We start from the raw sequence: 17711 nt of genomic DNA on the forward strand, positions 1-17711 counted from the left end.
TAGTTACAACTGCATTCCACATTAAAGGCACTGTCCAGAAACGTTTTGCGAATTTAAACCAAATACTTTTACTGGTTCTGATTTTTTACATAAGTTATTTGAGGTTAAAATGTCAGTCTTATGTATTTGTGATAAAAAAACCTGGAAATGAAATCCTTGTGTAGATGACTACTTACCAATATATATGATATAACGGGACTGAATTATATTCTACTATACTTTTGTCAAATGCCCCTTTAGCAGTTTGCACTGCTCCTGCATTATTTTATTCAGTGGGAAAAATTAACAGCAAAAATAGGTTAAGAAGGACAAAGCACGTGTATGGTTCGTTACGTTCCAGGGTCTATGAATGGTGTCTGTACAAATTTCATACTGCTAAAATTTTCTCACACGTTTTCGTGTACATTTATCCATTGTAAATTTCTAATAATTAACGCTTGTGCACCTATTCACTTTCAATTTTCATCAAATAAAGTGGACATTATTTACTGCTCAACTGATTGCATCTAATAACACTGCCAAGCCCAGCAAACATGTTGGCAGCTTTCGTGTTTTTGATGTTTATTAAATTGTGAGAATCTTTTATCAACCACCACATTGTCTGCTGCTTGGTTGTGTATGCAGTTAAAGATGAGACACATGTTGGCTATTTGTTTGGGCAATGATTGTATACAGAATTAATTGAAGACAATCACAAAGACTCATGGTTCAGTAATACGTAACATTTCCAATAGTTTATTTTGGCATAACACTTCAAGAACCCAGTGAAATTGTTAAATTTCAGAAGCAACGCCAACATCATATTATATTAAAATGCATTTGCAAACACTTCCCCAAAATGATAATAAACGTTTTACACACTATTTCTCGTTATGATAAAAATACATGTACATGTATTTAAAATTTCAGAAACCATGCCATGATCGTATTATTCAAATTCATATGCAATCACTTCCCCAAAATGATAACACATTTTTTATGCACTATTTCGTGGACTTGGGAACAAAAAATATTTTTTGACGTGCGAAATTTCAGGAGTCACAATATGACCACATTATCCAAATTCGCATTATCATGGGATGCGTTATGGCGGTTTGCTCTGTATCTAACATTGCCATTATTTAAAACCAAACAGGAGTTTTTGCTTGTAAGTTATTTTCTAATTCTTAAAAAATACATGGTGGAGTAGTGATATCTTTTGAACTGCACATGAATGGAAGATTGAGAATAAGTGGTTTTAATTTCTAGTTCAAATATTTTTCAAAAAAGTATGTGGAAAAAGTATGACCATCATTCTTATAATATGTGCAGTAATTTATTTGAAGAATTTTAAATTGTAAAAATTCATAAAAATAATCTGACCATCACAAATATGGATGCCATGATAGGATAGAAAGTCCCATTTGGACTATTATGGACCCACTAGTGACAACCAGCATATAAATTACAAACTAATTAATGAAATTATGAGATTTGGTGCCTTTTGAAATCCCCATTTAGCTATTTGTTTATGCCTTTTCTGTTTTTTTTTCTCTTTCTGTTTCCTTTATGGAGTTTTTATGTGTTTCTTTTTCCTACATACAGAATCCTGACACACCATCATGAAGATAATAAATACAACTTTGAACTGGTAGATCTGCTGGTCAGATATCGGCTGATTGACTTGAATCTGTATGACCCAAGTCTTGTGTGGCTGATGGACAGTGGCAAGAATTCCATGGCAGTCAATTTTGCCATGGATCTTGTACAGTGCTACTGCATTAACAGGGGGCTCCAAAGTTTTGTCTCTGTGGTAAGCTAGTAGTGTAGAAGGAACAGTTACCATACAATGAAAATAGACATTAATTCTTTAGTCGTTGAATATAGTCATTAAATGTGTTCCAGAATTTTGTTGTGAAGGCACTTCTGCATAGATATAATACTTTTAATAAAATAAAAATGAATTATATTTAAATTTGCCAACTGTTGTTAGTAGGTTTATTTTGGAGGTATAACTTGTTTCTAACTGGAACAGCTACAGACCCTTAATCCTAATACCCATTAAATGCAAAATGGTAAATCATGTAAGTGCCTTATACATGTACATCATTTGCAGTTCTCCCTTGATAGCTCATGCACAATGGGGTCAACAGACATAAACTGCACTATAAACGAGGGCACGAGTTACCAAGAGACCTCCAAAATTGACAATGCACTTAGACATAGAGAAAACCTTGGTTTTATTTTTTAGAAAACTGGGCTGACTGAATTACAATCACGTCGAAAAAATTGTTAATGATGTGGAGTTTCTAAACAACTTTGTTATTTTATCTAAATAACATTTATTTTCAAAATGTCCAACATATGTATGATAGTTTAAACTGGTTTCAACAATGATCATGCATATCATCTACATCGAAACTCAATTTTGATATTGTTCACTTAGTACAATAGTGACGTCGTGATTTCGTAAAACTATTTATCATCCTTAGGATATCTCAATGTGCCAGTTCAGGAAGTCTCTAAACTTGCTTGCCCACAATGGTCTGTATCCGTGAAACCAAGCTCTTTATTTTACAGTGTATTCATTTCACTTGGTTGCCATGCAATCTTTAATCAGTTATGAATGAGTCCATTAATTTAAGTTAGTTTATGTTACATACACAATAACAGTGTTCGATTGATTGGATGAAGTGAGTTAACCCGACATACAACCTGGGACGCATGGTTTTAGGTATATAGGATTTGCATGCGTTTTACCTTTTCTTTTCTTTCACCTCCTTTACTTGATTCAAAATACATAATTATTGTGATAATACAAAGGAGGCCAACTTTTAATTCAGTGCAACAATACAAATACTTCGGCAAATCAGTTATCAAAACATGGTCAGTATATAATCAGGTTCTCAGAGAAACGCTTGTGGACATGACTGTTACAGTAGATTGCCACATTTTACATTTTAATACACATTGCATTTATGATGATTACACTTAAAAGGAATGAAAAAAAAGAATTAAAACACAAATTTCATTTAATAAAAGTTAATTTAATTGGCATTGAAATATTAATGTATTGCCTACAACCAGATGTGGCATTATCATTGATCAAAAAAATGTAGCCAGTTATATGGCTTCATATTAAAAGTTATAATTTAAAATTTTCAGGTCCTATAAAGCGTTCGATATATCAGTGTTTCAGTTTCCAATTTTGATCACAATTAACTTCAAGTTCAAGAATTAGGGACCAATTTTTTTGCATATTTTCTGGTTTTATAAATGGGATCCATGCTCAACCCCACATTATAAGCGGGTTCACAAGTTATCAGGGCGCGAGTTATCAAGGGAGTGGTGTGCTTTACATCTGACAACTAAGGTTTTGAATTAAAAATACAAAGCTCAGATGTCTGCTTGTCTTAATTTCAGATTGAGTTAAGTTCCACAATTAAAGCCCTGACACTGATCGCTGCAAAACCAGATCTAGCTCCAGAGGGGTGAGTGTGCTTCCTTCCTTTTCTGCTATACAATTATTTGTGTTTAGAAAACAGTTGGGATGTCAACATCAGAGGTTTCTGCTTTCAAATTAATAGTTGCTCACCATGTTATAAGATTCAGTGAGCTTATGGGTTTGTTCTGTGTCACCATTGACTTCTAACAATGGCATGGCTTCTGAAACAACCATATGGAAAAGCTTGTTTTATATTTTTTCATAACAACTGTGCCATGTTTGACAAAACTTGGTTGGCTTGTCTCTTACCCCATACACTTTATAATATTTTCTGAACAGCATCTAACTGCTCCAGTGGCCTAATTGGTTTGAACATCTGCATCGGATGTGGGAGGTCATGGGTTCGAACCCGGTCAAGTCATACCAAAGACTTATACAAAAATGGTACTATGAAAAATGGTACAAGCAGCTGCCTCACTAGGCACTCAACATTAAGAGGTTAGTGTTACAACTGGTTTGCCTGGTGTCAGGATAATGTGATTGGGTGGGGCATGATTATGCATGTCTCCGTTTTGATGCCCCAGTGTTAGACATCACTATAAACTGTCACTCATAGTTGTGACTGAAACAGCTACGTTAAAAATCCAAACCACATACACACATGTGCTGTTCCAAGGACACACCTAAACAACTAAACCAGTCTGGCCTGTTAATGTACGATATTGATTGCTTTTATTCTTTATGCACATTTTATTGTTCATTGGTGTAATCAGCCTGAATAACAGTACAATTATAGCAGCCATAAAATTGTATTTTGGCGTCCATATTTTCATTTTGCTTCATTTGTTATTTTTAATGAATAATAATCTTGACAATGGCTTTAATTACAAGATTTTGTTTCGAAATTGTCACAATTTCTAAACAGAAAACTTTTCCATTTCTCACTAATAAAAAAAAATATCTGGACTCCCCTTGCAGCCTTACTGTACTGATAAAAGACCTGCATCGAACTGATGGGAATTTTGGTGTGCTGGACCAACTGCACGGAGACCCCAATGCCAGAATGCAATCCAGTATTTCACAGGCTCGCAGGATAGATGACCCCCATGTGCTTTGTGAAGAGATAGAGTTCATGATATCAGAATGGGTCAACATATACCAATCCCGACCTGCTTACAGAAAAAGTCCCGTGGCTTTTTCAGCGTTCTTGCGACAGGTACAGTATATTAAGTCTTTACATATTTTGGACATTATCAATTCATTATGTAAATGGAAGCTATATATTTTGTGAATAATGGACGTTTTGTGAAATTTAGTTATTATTCACATGAAAAAGTACCAGCGTGAGCTTGATAAAATAAATTTAGCCATAAATTTGTACTATTTCTGCAGTGGTTTGACTTTGCATACAGAACAGTACTGCAGCAGTAATTGTCATTTATTAGACATTTTGGTTCCTGTGCTGATTTATATTGACATGATTTGTACAGAACCAAGTGTCTGTTTCACCTCCAAGCAAAATTAAAGCCTTTATGATTTAAATTTTTGTTCCCAGGTGCTACGTATTGTGGCTGGAGTGTTACTACAAGATCATGAGGTCAAACAGACAGCATTCGATCAGCTTCCATACCAGAGAATTTTCATTAGGTTTTTCATTGAACTCAATGCTGCGGAGCCTATCCTTGAAAACATCAACTTCCAAGTGCTTAATACCTTCTGGTATGTGTTTCCATTTTTTAATTCTTGGCAAATTATCGATTTATTTTCATCAAAAATGACTGCATAGATTCCATCGTTTTTTTACTCTCTCCCACCATTTTGTATTTATTGCCACATTTGGAAAGTTATTTAATTCTCAAACCATTTTTATCATTAATGCAATCACCATATTTTCAGATAACCATTTTAAGTGATTGGCATTAATGCAGACACCATAATTCACATGCCCTTTCAGATGGCCTCTTGCATTTATTATTGTCAATGCAAACACCATTTCAGTGGATCTTTTATGTGATTGACATCATTTTAATAACATCCTTCATCTTTGCTTTTGTCATCAATGATAACTATCTCAGAAAGATTGGTATTTACCAAAACCTTGATGAGCAAGGCCATTTTGAGATTGTAAACCACAAGTATCCTTTTTGAATATGTGAATATCTGCAGGAAAACCAAATTTACTTAATGGACACTAACATAGAATATTCAGAGTTTTATTAAGAGGAAATTATTCATTCCTGAGAGAAAACATTAATTTGTAACTCATGAGCATATGATATGGTTATGTGTCCATCACCCATTATGCATCACTACTCTAAAGGCCTTTTCCAGTATTGCTCGAAATTGGAAAATAGTTTTATATCATCGGTATGTTGTACAGATTTCGGTATGAGTGAGATCTATGCATCTTGCTGAGGTCATCTTGCATCTGCTTAACTGATCTTATTACCACTCAGGAGACAATATTTATGATCAGATTTTGTCTCAGTCTTAGGAAATATGCATGTATAATCAAAATCATAAGTTTGGTAATGAGCAGTGCTTATTAATGAGGTTGTTAGCAGAGAGGCCAACCATTCTGGATTATGCTGAATTATAATGAATTTGTTTTACCTTTTGAGTTTTCTTTGGATTCAGGTACAAATGTACTTAAGGATCAGCATAAGCGACTGGTCACAGAATACAGTTTCTCAGTGCAAACAAAGAAAAACCAAATCTATGAATAAAAAACAAAAACAAAGCATGTATGGAACAGCAACCGGGTGATTAGACTGTCAATAGTGGATACTTTATTTATTCTCACTGGACCATAACTGTTACTGACTGTTAAAAGATAGTATATGTTGATGTTGTTGTTGGGTTTAATGCCATTTTTCAGCATATACATGGCGGCCAGTATTAATGGTGGAGGAAGAATCCAGGAAAACCCCGGAAAGAACAACCGACCCACGAGAAGCTACTGGCAAGCTTTCTCACATGCCCACATTGGCCGAATCCGAGACTCAAACCCATGCAGACAGAGGTGAGATGGCAGTGATCCATAACTGAGAGCACTTTAGACCACTTGGCCACTTGGGGCCCCTAAAGAAATGTGTAGGCTTATAGAAATACTCTTAACAAGTGTGTTGGCCATTCTGGACAAGAAAAAGTCTAGATAAAGAAAATTTCATGTTAAAATTCTGGGTGAGATTCCTTATGGATGGATATTTCTGGGTAAGGATGAAAATTTTGATCATTTAGATCATGGTTGAGGCAGTAAATATTGATGCACTTTGCATATATGCAAGATGATATTGTGGTGAACGCATATGCAAGATGATATTGTGGTGAACTTGTATGCAAGATGATATTGTGGTGAACTCATATGCAAGTTAATGAGCTTTCTTCAATGTTCTTTTAATTGTTTTAGAAATTTCATCCTATATTTGTTGGATATATAGATCTTGCTTAACATTTGTTCATCCTTTTCCTTTCCAGCAACTTGTTACATGTTTTGAATCCTACTAATACCCCAAGATTTGCCAGTGCCTGGCTGGAGATTGTGTCACACAGGGCCTTCATGGACAGAATGCTTGTTGACACTCCAGAACAGAAGGTATTGCCCCATTTTCCCCAGATTTTCAAAAGACTGTTTGTTCAGAGTGTATTCATATCATTTTAAGGGGGACTATGTTCAAAATCTTACAAATGTTGTTGATTCAGTCAACCTCCATAAATCCAAAATAGATTGTCTTTATATTGCAACCTTTTCCTATCAAATCAGACTTACAGAGATTTTAAAGTAATTATTTGGGGTCTTTTTGAATGTTTTAATATTGTTTATCAACATTAATTTTGTCAGAAGTTAAGTAAGGGATTCCATTTAATTTTGTTCATTATACTTGCTCAGAATTTTGAGATGAGATATGTGTGAGCTCACATGAGAATGATCTAGTATGGATTGTTAAAGGCAAAACACTAAAAAAAATACATAAATGATGTGTCATCCCTGCTATCACAGATATTGACAGGAAGGAAAAAACTTTGTTTTTCTTTCCTTTCTTTCAGTTAATTCCACATAATTATTTTCAACAATTACAAATCTGAGATGTGTTATCAAAGTCATGATTCAGTATTATGTCATGCTTTACATTTTCAGAGTTGGGAGATGTATGCCCAGTTATTAATTGATGTCTTCAAGTTCCTGTCAGCCTCTGACAAGAATGCCTGTCTTATGCTGCACAAGGTAAGCATTGCTAAAAATGGGTCTGTTGCAATTTTATCTTTCACAAATTAGTATTGTTATATAGATCATATTATTTGAGGTGTTTAATACTTGACAGAGATAAGCTGTCCTTTAAAAGCCTTTTAATGCCAGATTTACCTCAGATTTAATCTTTTGGGATAATTTTAAAAAAATCAATGGACAGAATGATTGCCTTCATGTTTTTCAACCATTTAAAAAGTATATTGAATCAGATCTCAAGAGACCATGCTGATACACTATGACTGTATAACTATATAATCTTTTCACAGGCTACACTAAAAGTGTTAAGAGTTCTGCTACATGACTTCCCAGAGTTTCTGTGTGAGTATCATTATGAATTCTGTGACGCCATGTTACCACACTGCATTCAGATGCGCAACATTATCTCCTGTGCCTTTCCACATAAGATACCTGTGCCAGATCCATTTACACCTGACCTGAAGGTTGACATGCTACCAGAAATAAGACAACCTCCACACATTAGCAGCAGCTTTATGAACATGATTGAGACAGCACCTTTCAAGAAAGTAAGGTATCTTCATTCACAGTGTTCTATGACTTATAGATACCTGTTAAATTCATGATTTATGTAACATAAAAAAAATGGTACTCATATGCATTTGCGAAAGCCAATGAGTCTAGATTTTCTCTTTCAAAAATGTTATATATTTGTCCGCCAATTTTTCAACAACTTTCTCTCATTCTATGTAGATTTTACCTGTGTGTATTTGAGAATTATGTTGTGAAAAAATAACCTTGTTTCACTCAGTTAATAACATGTTGAGGATCTTGAAAGTACATGTAGTATTAACTTTTATTTTGCTTCCAACTTCTGTAAATTCTACTTTCAGATGTAACAGTTGTGTGATTGTTTTCTTAAAAGTTAACATAGATCTAATTTACGATAACAATTGTAAAATGGATAGGTAGAAAAGGAAAAGCAGTGGCATAAATAAACTGAATAAAATGTCATGCTGTTTTTGTTCACAGAATTTGGATTCCTATCTGAAAAAAGGATCTCCAGCAACCATCTTTCGTAAGCTCTCGAGGAACCTTTTGGTGAGCATTAATATCCACCAGTTACAAAATAAATGTGTTTGAATGATTCTTTTTTGCATTCTGTGCAGAAACAAAGCCATTGTAAGATAATTGCCTTTCTAAATCCATGATTCTGGGATCAAAATTTAGTTTCTATATCAAAGGACAAAAAAGCAGGCCTTTACATGTTTTGTACTTTATTATGAATATGCATCAACATTGTTTTGATTTTATGTGTGAAAACGTTTTGTTGGTTATACATTACATGATAATTAAGGTCCAATTAGCAAACTACAGGGATTTTGTTTATAGTATGATTTTCCCAATGACTTGATGATAATATATCTGGCAACAGTCAGAACCACTGCCATGTCCAGCTAATTTAAAATTACAACCAATGTGTATATTTAACTGTTGTTTGATAAATGTTGTGTCATGTGTAAAATATGTGATGTATAAAGTCTGTTATTGTCTTCATCCTTGGTAACCTCTGTGTTTGGCAGGTGGCATAGTACCCTCACCTTTGGCTCTGGTACCTGTATGCCACAAGGATATAGTGTAGCACAATAGTTTCCCTAGGAGAAAGCAATTAAAAAAAAGTTTGCATATCAAATTTAGTTTTTCTTTTACAAAACATGGACAATGCTGTATTTTGTTTCAGTCAAATGATCCCATCTGCACTTACAACATCCCATTGATTAATGCATTTGTGCTTTATGTGGGAACTCAGGCCATCGATAGCATCAGCAGCAAAGATCTGACACCCAGCACCATCGCTAAGTCCAGACACAGTGCATTCTTGCTTAAGCTTATAGATGGATTAGATTATGTGGGTATGTAATGCTTGGCTAAATACTTGCTGTGCTTGCCATTTTTGTCACGCCTTTGGTAGCATTTAGTAACTATTAGGTTTTTTATGCTAGTGATAGCAGTAGAATCATCTTCATTGTCATTGGTTAGATAATAACTGTAACACATTTTCAAAAGTTGTACATAATGTTGTTCACTGACAGGATGGGAAACTACAGTATGTACAGGATCCTAGTTGTTGGTGTGTGTTATACTTGCACAGGAAACATGCACAGTTATAAGAACATTTTGATCCACACCCAAAGAATTATAGAAAGGAAAATTGCTCAGATTCAATATTTAGTGACTATAGTTTTCTCAACAACTGTCCTTTACTGTCTCTTCAGAATATTGTTGTATGCAACAGTCATCTTGTGTGTGACTTATGGTCAACTAATACAAGTTCTGGCTTCCTCAGCCAGCTATATTTAAGAGACTGCAATGCATATTCCAATATAGCAATTGGTTCATTTCAAAAAACGTTTATATGTTCCCAATTTTAATTGCAACAGTTTTGAAAGAAAGCAACAAAAAGCAACATACTTCTTGGCCAACTGCTTATGCATTTGGCTTTTAAGCAGACGTCAGAGAGCAGTCTCAGGCCCACATGGGGCTCTTGTTTCTTGATCTTCATTCATGGCAGTATTTCTGTTAGTATTAGTCTTAGCATGCTGGTTTCAGAGATTTAGACTCCTCATTGATTTGATAAGTTAGAAATTTTCCAGGTTAGACCAGTATGATTAAAGCTTAAGAATTTCCTGATGATGATTTCATAAAGTAAATTCCCAGACAAAAGATCTGAATTTTTTTTATTGTCATGCCTGAATAGAGGGGAAAAAATCACATGTATGTTTGTGTTTTTCTCAGCCACAATAAAGACTTGCTAAAGAAGACTAATTAAGAAAAAGGGTTGCCACTGATCACTTTTTTTTCATTCTTTGCTTTCAGTTATATGGATTACAATATACTTTTCAACTTTTTCCCCAGGTCGTCAGTTCCTCTTTACTGCCATCTGTAACCAGCTGACATACCCTAACAGTCACACATACTACTTCAGCTGCCTGCTGCAGTACTTGTTTTTTAATGTCTTCGGAGAGTTAGTCGTTCAACAAATGGCCAGGCAAGTATTCCAACAGCTATTGTTATTTTTCTTATATCACTGATTCTAAATTGTTATTAGAAGTTTTCAGGAAGATGATAAAATTTAGACAAAATTTTGGGAAGGTAAACAAGTCATACTTGCACTTTATAGCATTCACTGAGAATGATGAAAATGTTATTTTTTATGAAGCATATATATTCTGCCCATTGAAACTTTTGTGTAGATTTCAACACTGAAATACAAAGTTACAAGTGCGGTTATTTATTTTCATGGCATCTTTTTGCTCGTTTTGTTTTTAAAAAATAATGGCATTAACTGTGTCGATGCACCTCTTTAGAAAAATAATTTATATGGTAGGTTAAACTCACCTGGCTGTATGGCCTTGAATTCATTGTGTGTAATGTGTGCATCATCAACAGTTTATTGCTGGAGTCTCTGTTTCTGATCCAATTGAAATGAAATGTGGAATGTGGCTTGATATCAACACAATTTCACAGGAATTCAGTAATGACCATGATCTATGAATATTATTGAGGTGATCTTGCATCTGATTAGCTAACCTTTTTTCCACACCCTATTTCTGATCTAATTGTGATTAAGATTTCAAACAAGTTCAGTAAAGACCAAAATCGACCCATCTTGTATGTAATTGGCTGAGTTAAAACTGAGGCCATATTTCTGATTGCATTTTGATACAATATGGAATACATGCTCATCAGGCAAGTTGAATATTTCTGATCAGACTTTGATCAAACATGATGTTGGATTATATCATCTTGGATGATCTTGATAAGGTCTGTGTATAGTAATGATGTAATCATTGTAATCATCAGACTATCATATTTATTCTCTGATTTTGATCAAACTGAATGTATGCTTCTGTGAATATTAATGTGATTTTAACTTAATTTAATTTCATATTAACATGATTTCATGAATTTTTTAAATTACTTTTGTTTATGAAAACCTCCAAATATGAGAACATGTCAACAACAACAATTATTATTCCTGACTTGCTAAAATAATTGTTATTAAAGTTAATTCAGTTACATAATTTTCAATGAAAATTAAAGGCAGTTAAACCATATGTTACGATACTATAAGTTACATTCCCACTTGTCGAAATATACTTATCAGTTGAGGCTGTGTTTTAGTTTTTGGACAGAATAACATGAAGTTCTGAAATGAATAGTACATGCATTCATATTCAAATCCAGTTGTCTGTCTTTGCATGATGTTCTATAACATCTCCATTCTTTCCTACAGTTGCGTACTGGAGAGGTTGGCTTTTAAACCATATCCTTGGGGCCTGCTTATCACAACCATTGAGCTCATGAAGAACCCCCTCTTTGAGTTATTTACTCGTGACTTTATCCGCCGCTCTCCACAGATAAAAAAGTGAGTATATAACAATATATAGGTTACATGTGGGTGTGTATATATATTAGTTATATCATGTAAAGTTAACAAATATTTTTCACTAACGGTCAGTTGACTAATAATGTGTAAGAAAACCCATGAAGTAATCTTTGTCAACACTGTAGTGACATGATAGGCCATGAAGTAATCTTAACTACAGTTATGATACTCCATGAAGTAATCTTTGCACTGGTTACATGATACTCCATGAAGTAATCTTTGCACTAAAGTTACATGATAGACCATGAAGTAATCTTTGCACTGGTTACATGATAGACCATGAAGTAATCTTTGCACTGGTTACATGATACTCCATGAAGTAATCTTTGCACTACAGTTACATGATAGACCATGAAGTAATCTTTGCAATGGTTACATGATAGACCATGAAGTAATCTTTGCACTGGTTACATGATAGACCATGAAGTAATCTTTGTTTGCACTACAGTAACATGATAGACCATGAAGCAATCTTTGTACTGCATTTATGTGATACTTCAAGAAGTAATCATTGTCTACACTACAGTTACATTATAGGGCATGTTGTAATCTGTTGTCTACATAACATTTATGTGATGCTTTGTTTTCACTACACTTACATCTTACTCCATGAAGTAATCTTTGTGCTACAGTTACATGGTATGTAGTAGTTTTTGTCCTCACTATAGTTAAACAGTAGTTCTACAGTACTGATTGGATAGAAGTTCCTTTCTGTTTGCATGTGAAATTCTCTTTACCCAGAAGGTTTTTAGTTTCATTAGTTGGTGCTTTGAAATGTTCTTTAGTTGCTACCTTGAAATTGTTCATTAGTTGCTTCCTTGAACTTGTTCATTAGTTGCTTCCTTGAAATGTTCATTAGTTGCTACTTTGAAATGTTCATTAGTTGCTACCTGGAAATTGTTCATTAGTTTCTACCTGGAAATTGTTCATTAGTTTCTACTTTGAAATGTTCCTTAGTTGCTACTTTGAAATGTTCATTAGTTGCTACTTTGAAATGTTCAGTAGTTGCTACCTGGAAATTGTTCATTAGTTGCTACCTTGGATATATTCATTAGTTGCTACTTTGAAATGTTCATTAGTTGCTACTTTGAAATGTTCATTAGTTGCTACCTTGGATATATTCATTAGTTGCTACCTTGGATATATTCATTAGTTCCTACCTTGGATATATTCATTATTTCCTACCTTGGAAATATTCATTAGTTGTTACCTTTAAATGTTCATTAGATGCTACCTTAAAAGATGCATTTTGCATTTCATTTCTAGATACATATTGACAAAAGTCTGTATACTTGTAATACATATATAAATTTAGCTGCATTTTGCCATGAAACTTTAAAAAGTCACCCCAGATTATATTTTTTATATTAAATTGGCACCCTTCAGACACTATCACTGCCAAAGATGCCATCTTGAAATATTTGTTTCACTACTTTTCCTGACTGTATGGTCTATATAACTATATAACTAGAGGGTTTTCACACAAAAGTGAAAATGATATCAATCTGATAGCACAATAGAATTAGCCACAAGGTGTAGGTTTAGATCCTACCATCAGGTCAACACTGATCATCTGTTGCTGTGCCAGTAAACACTAAACCTAGTTTGCCCCTCAACATGGCTACCATCAGGTCAACCCAGTTCATCTGTTGCTGTGCCAATAAACACAAAACCAGACATAGCTAGTTTGACCATCAACATGGCAGCCATCTAGAAAATATCACTGCTTTTTCAGATTGAGTGTTTGGTACTCACATGTTTTTTCTTCTTCTTCATATTAAATTCCTATTATATATTGTTGCACTTAGATGAAAGTGGTTCCCATCTTCCACACAAAATGATCACCATCATGAAAATCTTCCTATGGCTACAAGATTTAATTTGCCCTGTATTGGAATGATGCAAATCAATCCACCAAAATGACTGCCTTGGCATACATCTAAAACTGTTTCGTTTTGTTTGCTGTTTCTCCTGAACAACAGAAGTTTTCATCTTAGGGTTTTGACTAAATAATCTTAACATTAGGACAGTATGTAGCTGGCTCTGAATGAAAAGGCACCAATCTTACAACCAGCGTAGCATCTAAAAAACAAATTGTATACTCCCAAAGCGAATGAATTTTATGTGAAAGCATTAAATCAAAGATATAGTTTTGTTAATAAATTTGCTATTGTGTAGGCAGTGGGAATTTTTTTGAGGCTGAATTACATTTGGCGTTGAAGCTGCATCATTTGTCATATATACACATTAAGTGTATGGTATGCAATGTTCGATATTTCTTACTTCTGTTGCAGAGTGCTCAAGCCTATGGCCCAAGAATATAAATTTATAATAACTACCATATTTAAACCCAAGTTCGCAAAGCCAGAATCAAATCCTATCACAGATGAACCAGAGAAGGCTGAGAAACAACCCAAATCAAATCCTACCACAGATGAACTAGAGAAGGCAGAGGAACAGCCTAAATCTAATCTTACCACAGATGAACTCGAGAAGGCTGAGCAACAGCCTAAATCAAATCCTACCATGGATGAACTAGAAAAGGTTGAGAAACAGCCCAATTCAAATCCTACATTAGATGAACCAGAAAAGGCTGAGAAACAGTCCAAATCAAATTCTACCACAGATGAACCAGAAAAGGCAGAGAAACAGCCCAAATCAAATGCTACCACAGATGAACCAGAGAAGGTGGAGAAACAGCCCAAATCAAATGCTACCACAGATGAGCCAGAGAAGGTGGAGAAACAGCCCAAATCAAATGCTACCACAGATGAACCAGAAAAGGCTGAGAAACAGCCTAAATCAAATCCTACCACAGATGAACCAGAAAAGGTTGAGAAACAGCCCAGTTCAAATCCTACATTAGATGAACCAGAAAAGGCAGAGAAACAGCCCAAATCAAATGCTACCACAGATGAACCAGAGAAGGTGGAGAAACAGCCCAATTCAAATCCTACATTAGATGAACCAGAAAAGACTGAGAAATATCCTAAATCAAATCCTATCACGGATGAACCAGAAAAGGCTGAGAAACAGCCCAAATCAAATCCTACCACAGATGAACCAGAGAAGGTGGAGAAACAGCCCAAATCAAATGCTACCACAGATGAACCAGAGAAGGTGGAGAAACAGCCCAATTCAAATCCTACATTAGATGAACCAGAAAAGGCTGAGAAAAATCCTACCACAGATGAACCAGAAAAGGTTGAGACACAGCCCAATTCAAATCCTACATTAGATGAACCAGAAAAGGCTGAGAAACAGTCCAAATCAAATCCTATCACAGATGAACCAGAAAAGGCAGTGAAACAGCCCATATCAAATGCTACCACAGATGAACCAGAGAAGGTGGAGAAACAGCCCAAATCAAATCCTACCACAGACGAACCAGAAAAGGTTGAGAAACAGTCCATATCAAGTCCTGCCACAGATGAACCTGAGAAGGATGAGTAACAGCCCAAATCAAATCCTACCACAGATGAATCATTCAGTTACGATATAGCAAAATGAAGGGATAGACGTTTTAGTGACATTATTGGAAAAGATGTAGTAATAGAGATGATAGGAAGAAATAACTGTATGGGCTTGAATACTCATCCAGAATTTATAAATGTGAACAAATGTATTTTTGTTAGGCATAAATGTCACGATAATTTATTTAATGCTGTGTTTCTGAATGGTCCTTTATGTTCTAAAATACATGGATAGACATTTCAGTGTTCATACATGTAGTTAGTTATTATTTTTTTCCAGGAAAAGATATCCTGTAATTTTAGGTTTATTGAACACATACATCATGTTTTTCATTTCATTCCAATTGAAGAATTGCAGCAACATGAACATGTCACTATCAACCTTTGAAAATGTGTCTCACATCTTTTTATCAAATATTAATTCATTCATTATGGGTGTGCTGTCTGATAAAGCCAGAATTAATTCTAATATTTTGTACTTTTTGTTCATCTTCCTACAGAGTATTTCATAATTTAATTTGGGATTATATCATTAAGTATCAGGCCATATGTAATCCCAGTATCTTGTTTAAATGAAAGGATACATGTATTAAAGTCATGAAATCTCAGCATTCATTTGTTTTTTGTTTTTTTTAACAGGGCCACAAGAGTAGGTTTCAAATGAATGAGGTTTGATTGTGAAGAAATCAAATTGGTTATCCTTGTAAACTTAACAACTTTTCTTTCTGCTACATTGAATGATATTAATTACCAATAATTTTTTGTGATGACCAAATTTTGGCATTACAGGAGTAAGACTTCATAGAGATTGATGTGCTCAGAATCATAATCCTGTGTCTTGGCAGTGGTATTTTTGTTTGGGAAAGCAATAGTCATATGTCTTAGGGCTGTTCCATTGAAACATACATTGGACCAGGGGGATGGATAGATTGAATTTAACAATAGAATTACCCACCCAACAGGGATCTCCAAGTACATCTACTAGCCAGTGAATCATAAAAAATGACCTTTTTTGTCTCTGTGTTTAATAACTTAACATCTAATTTAGTCATTTACTTTATTTAGATGTATTAAAATTACAATCATGCTTTTTTTGTTTTTAATCTGAGATTGGTTTTCTTCACACATTTTTGAATGACATGCAAAAGTGTCAGTATAAGCTGTACTTAGTTATTCAACATACAGGTAAATTTATAAATTATTGGACAAAACAAAAACAATTCTATTTATGCTTTAATTAATGCACTGATTCAGCAACCTGCAATTCTAAAGAAATATTATGAATAAGGTGTTGTGATTGTGCCTTTGTTGTTTAAATGATTGCCCTTGTTTACCTGGCTTCAGCATGTCAGATGATAAAAATGGTACAATTCAGCAATTTCCTCTAATGGGCCACACAAATCAAACTCATAACGATTAAACCTTTTAACAACAAAATCCACTTTATCCAAGAACGTAATAAAGTTTTTATTGTTTGAATATCGCAACAAAATTGTTTAATTTATCCAGCTGTCTTGTGCTTTGTGCTTTCTTTGAACCAAAATTTTTAAGAAGTTAATGCTGATAAACTTTCCTATTTGACACAAATATGTACATGAAGTAATCGGATTAAAATCAGATCTCCACTGTCCTAAATGATGGTCTGACAGCAACCACTTTGGAGTCATGTTCTGTTGATCTATGTAATTACCATAATCACTGCTTTTATCAGCCAATCAGATGAAGTCTTATATCTTTGTGTTTGGAAAATTGAACATTATGGCATCAGAATATCAATCTGAGCTGAATGTTTTGATTCCTTTTTCACATTTTTGAAAACTGCATCTCTATTGGCAAATTAAAAGGTCTCCAGAACATGACCCCTAAGCGGCCAGTGTCGGATCATCACATGGGACAGTGGAGATCAGATTTTAATTGAATTGATACATGAGAATGATTTTATGTCAGAAAATCATGAAAACCCTGATCTGTATATATATGTAACTGCAATTAAAGTTTATAATTGCATTTATGTTACTTTGGTAAACATTATATTTAAGATTATAGTTCTAAATCATTTCTGTAAGATTCTCTAGCTCCACTTGGGACATCATGTTTATGTTAGTCACAGTGTACAAGGGCTGGGCCCATTGCCAGACTTTAGATAGCCAAAGTATTCCA

The 17711-nt window shown here is 34.3% G+C and overlaps 2 protein-coding genes and 1 pseudogene across 2 annotated transcripts in view; all 3 read left to right on the top strand.

Annotated features, from left to right (window-relative positions):
- LOC149776467 (CCR4-NOT transcription complex subunit 1-like) overlaps nucleotides 1-8771 on the top strand; it is a 64281-nt pseudogene extending 55510 nt beyond the window's left edge.
- On the top strand, nucleotides 1697-7700 carry LOC149776468 (CCR4-NOT transcription complex subunit 1-like). Its single transcript, XM_089942547.1, has 6 exons — nucleotides 1697-1792; nucleotides 3403-3470; nucleotides 4403-4640; nucleotides 4980-5143; nucleotides 6902-7019; nucleotides 7563-7700. Exons 1-6 carry the CDS (start codon nucleotides 1697-1699, stop codon nucleotides 7698-7700), a joined length of 822 nt encoding a protein of 273 aa, XP_089798673.1.
- A 1898-nt stretch (nucleotides 8772-10669) lies between the features above and the next one.
- Nucleotides 10670-17711, top strand: part of LOC149776469 (uncharacterized) — a 58513-nt gene continuing 51471 nt past the window's right edge. Inside the window, exons 1-4 of the mRNA XM_089941308.1 lie at nucleotides 10670-10677; nucleotides 11926-12057; nucleotides 14373-15527; nucleotides 16191-16200. Of these exons, the coding sequence (XP_089797434.1) occupies nucleotides 10670-10677; nucleotides 11926-12057; nucleotides 14373-15527; nucleotides 16191-16200 (1305 nt within the window). The remainder of the gene's footprint in view (nucleotides 10678-11925; nucleotides 12058-14372; nucleotides 15528-16190; nucleotides 16201-17711) is intronic.

This window comes from Sinohyriopsis cumingii, chromosome 18, assembly GCF_028554795.1.
Source record: "Sinohyriopsis cumingii isolate HCF-2022 chromosome 18, ASM2855479v2, whole genome shotgun sequence".
NCBI lineage: Eukaryota > Metazoa > Mollusca > Bivalvia > Unionida > Unionidae > Sinohyriopsis > Sinohyriopsis cumingii.

Bases quoted from the DNA above. Each gene is read 5' to 3' on its own strand.
- LOC149776468 (XM_089942547.1), top strand. From the start codon at position 1,697: ATGGACAGTGGCAAGAATTCCATGGCAGTCAATTTTGCCATGGATCTT. The intron at 1,793-3,402 runs GTAAGCTAGTAG...TCTTAATTTCAG, and splicing joins TCCAAAGTTTTGTCTCTGTG to ATTGAGTTAAGTTCCACAAT. The intron at 4,641-4,979 runs GTACAGTATATT...TTTTGTTCCCAG, and splicing joins TTTCAGCGTTCTTGCGACAG to GTGCTACGTATTGTGGCTGG.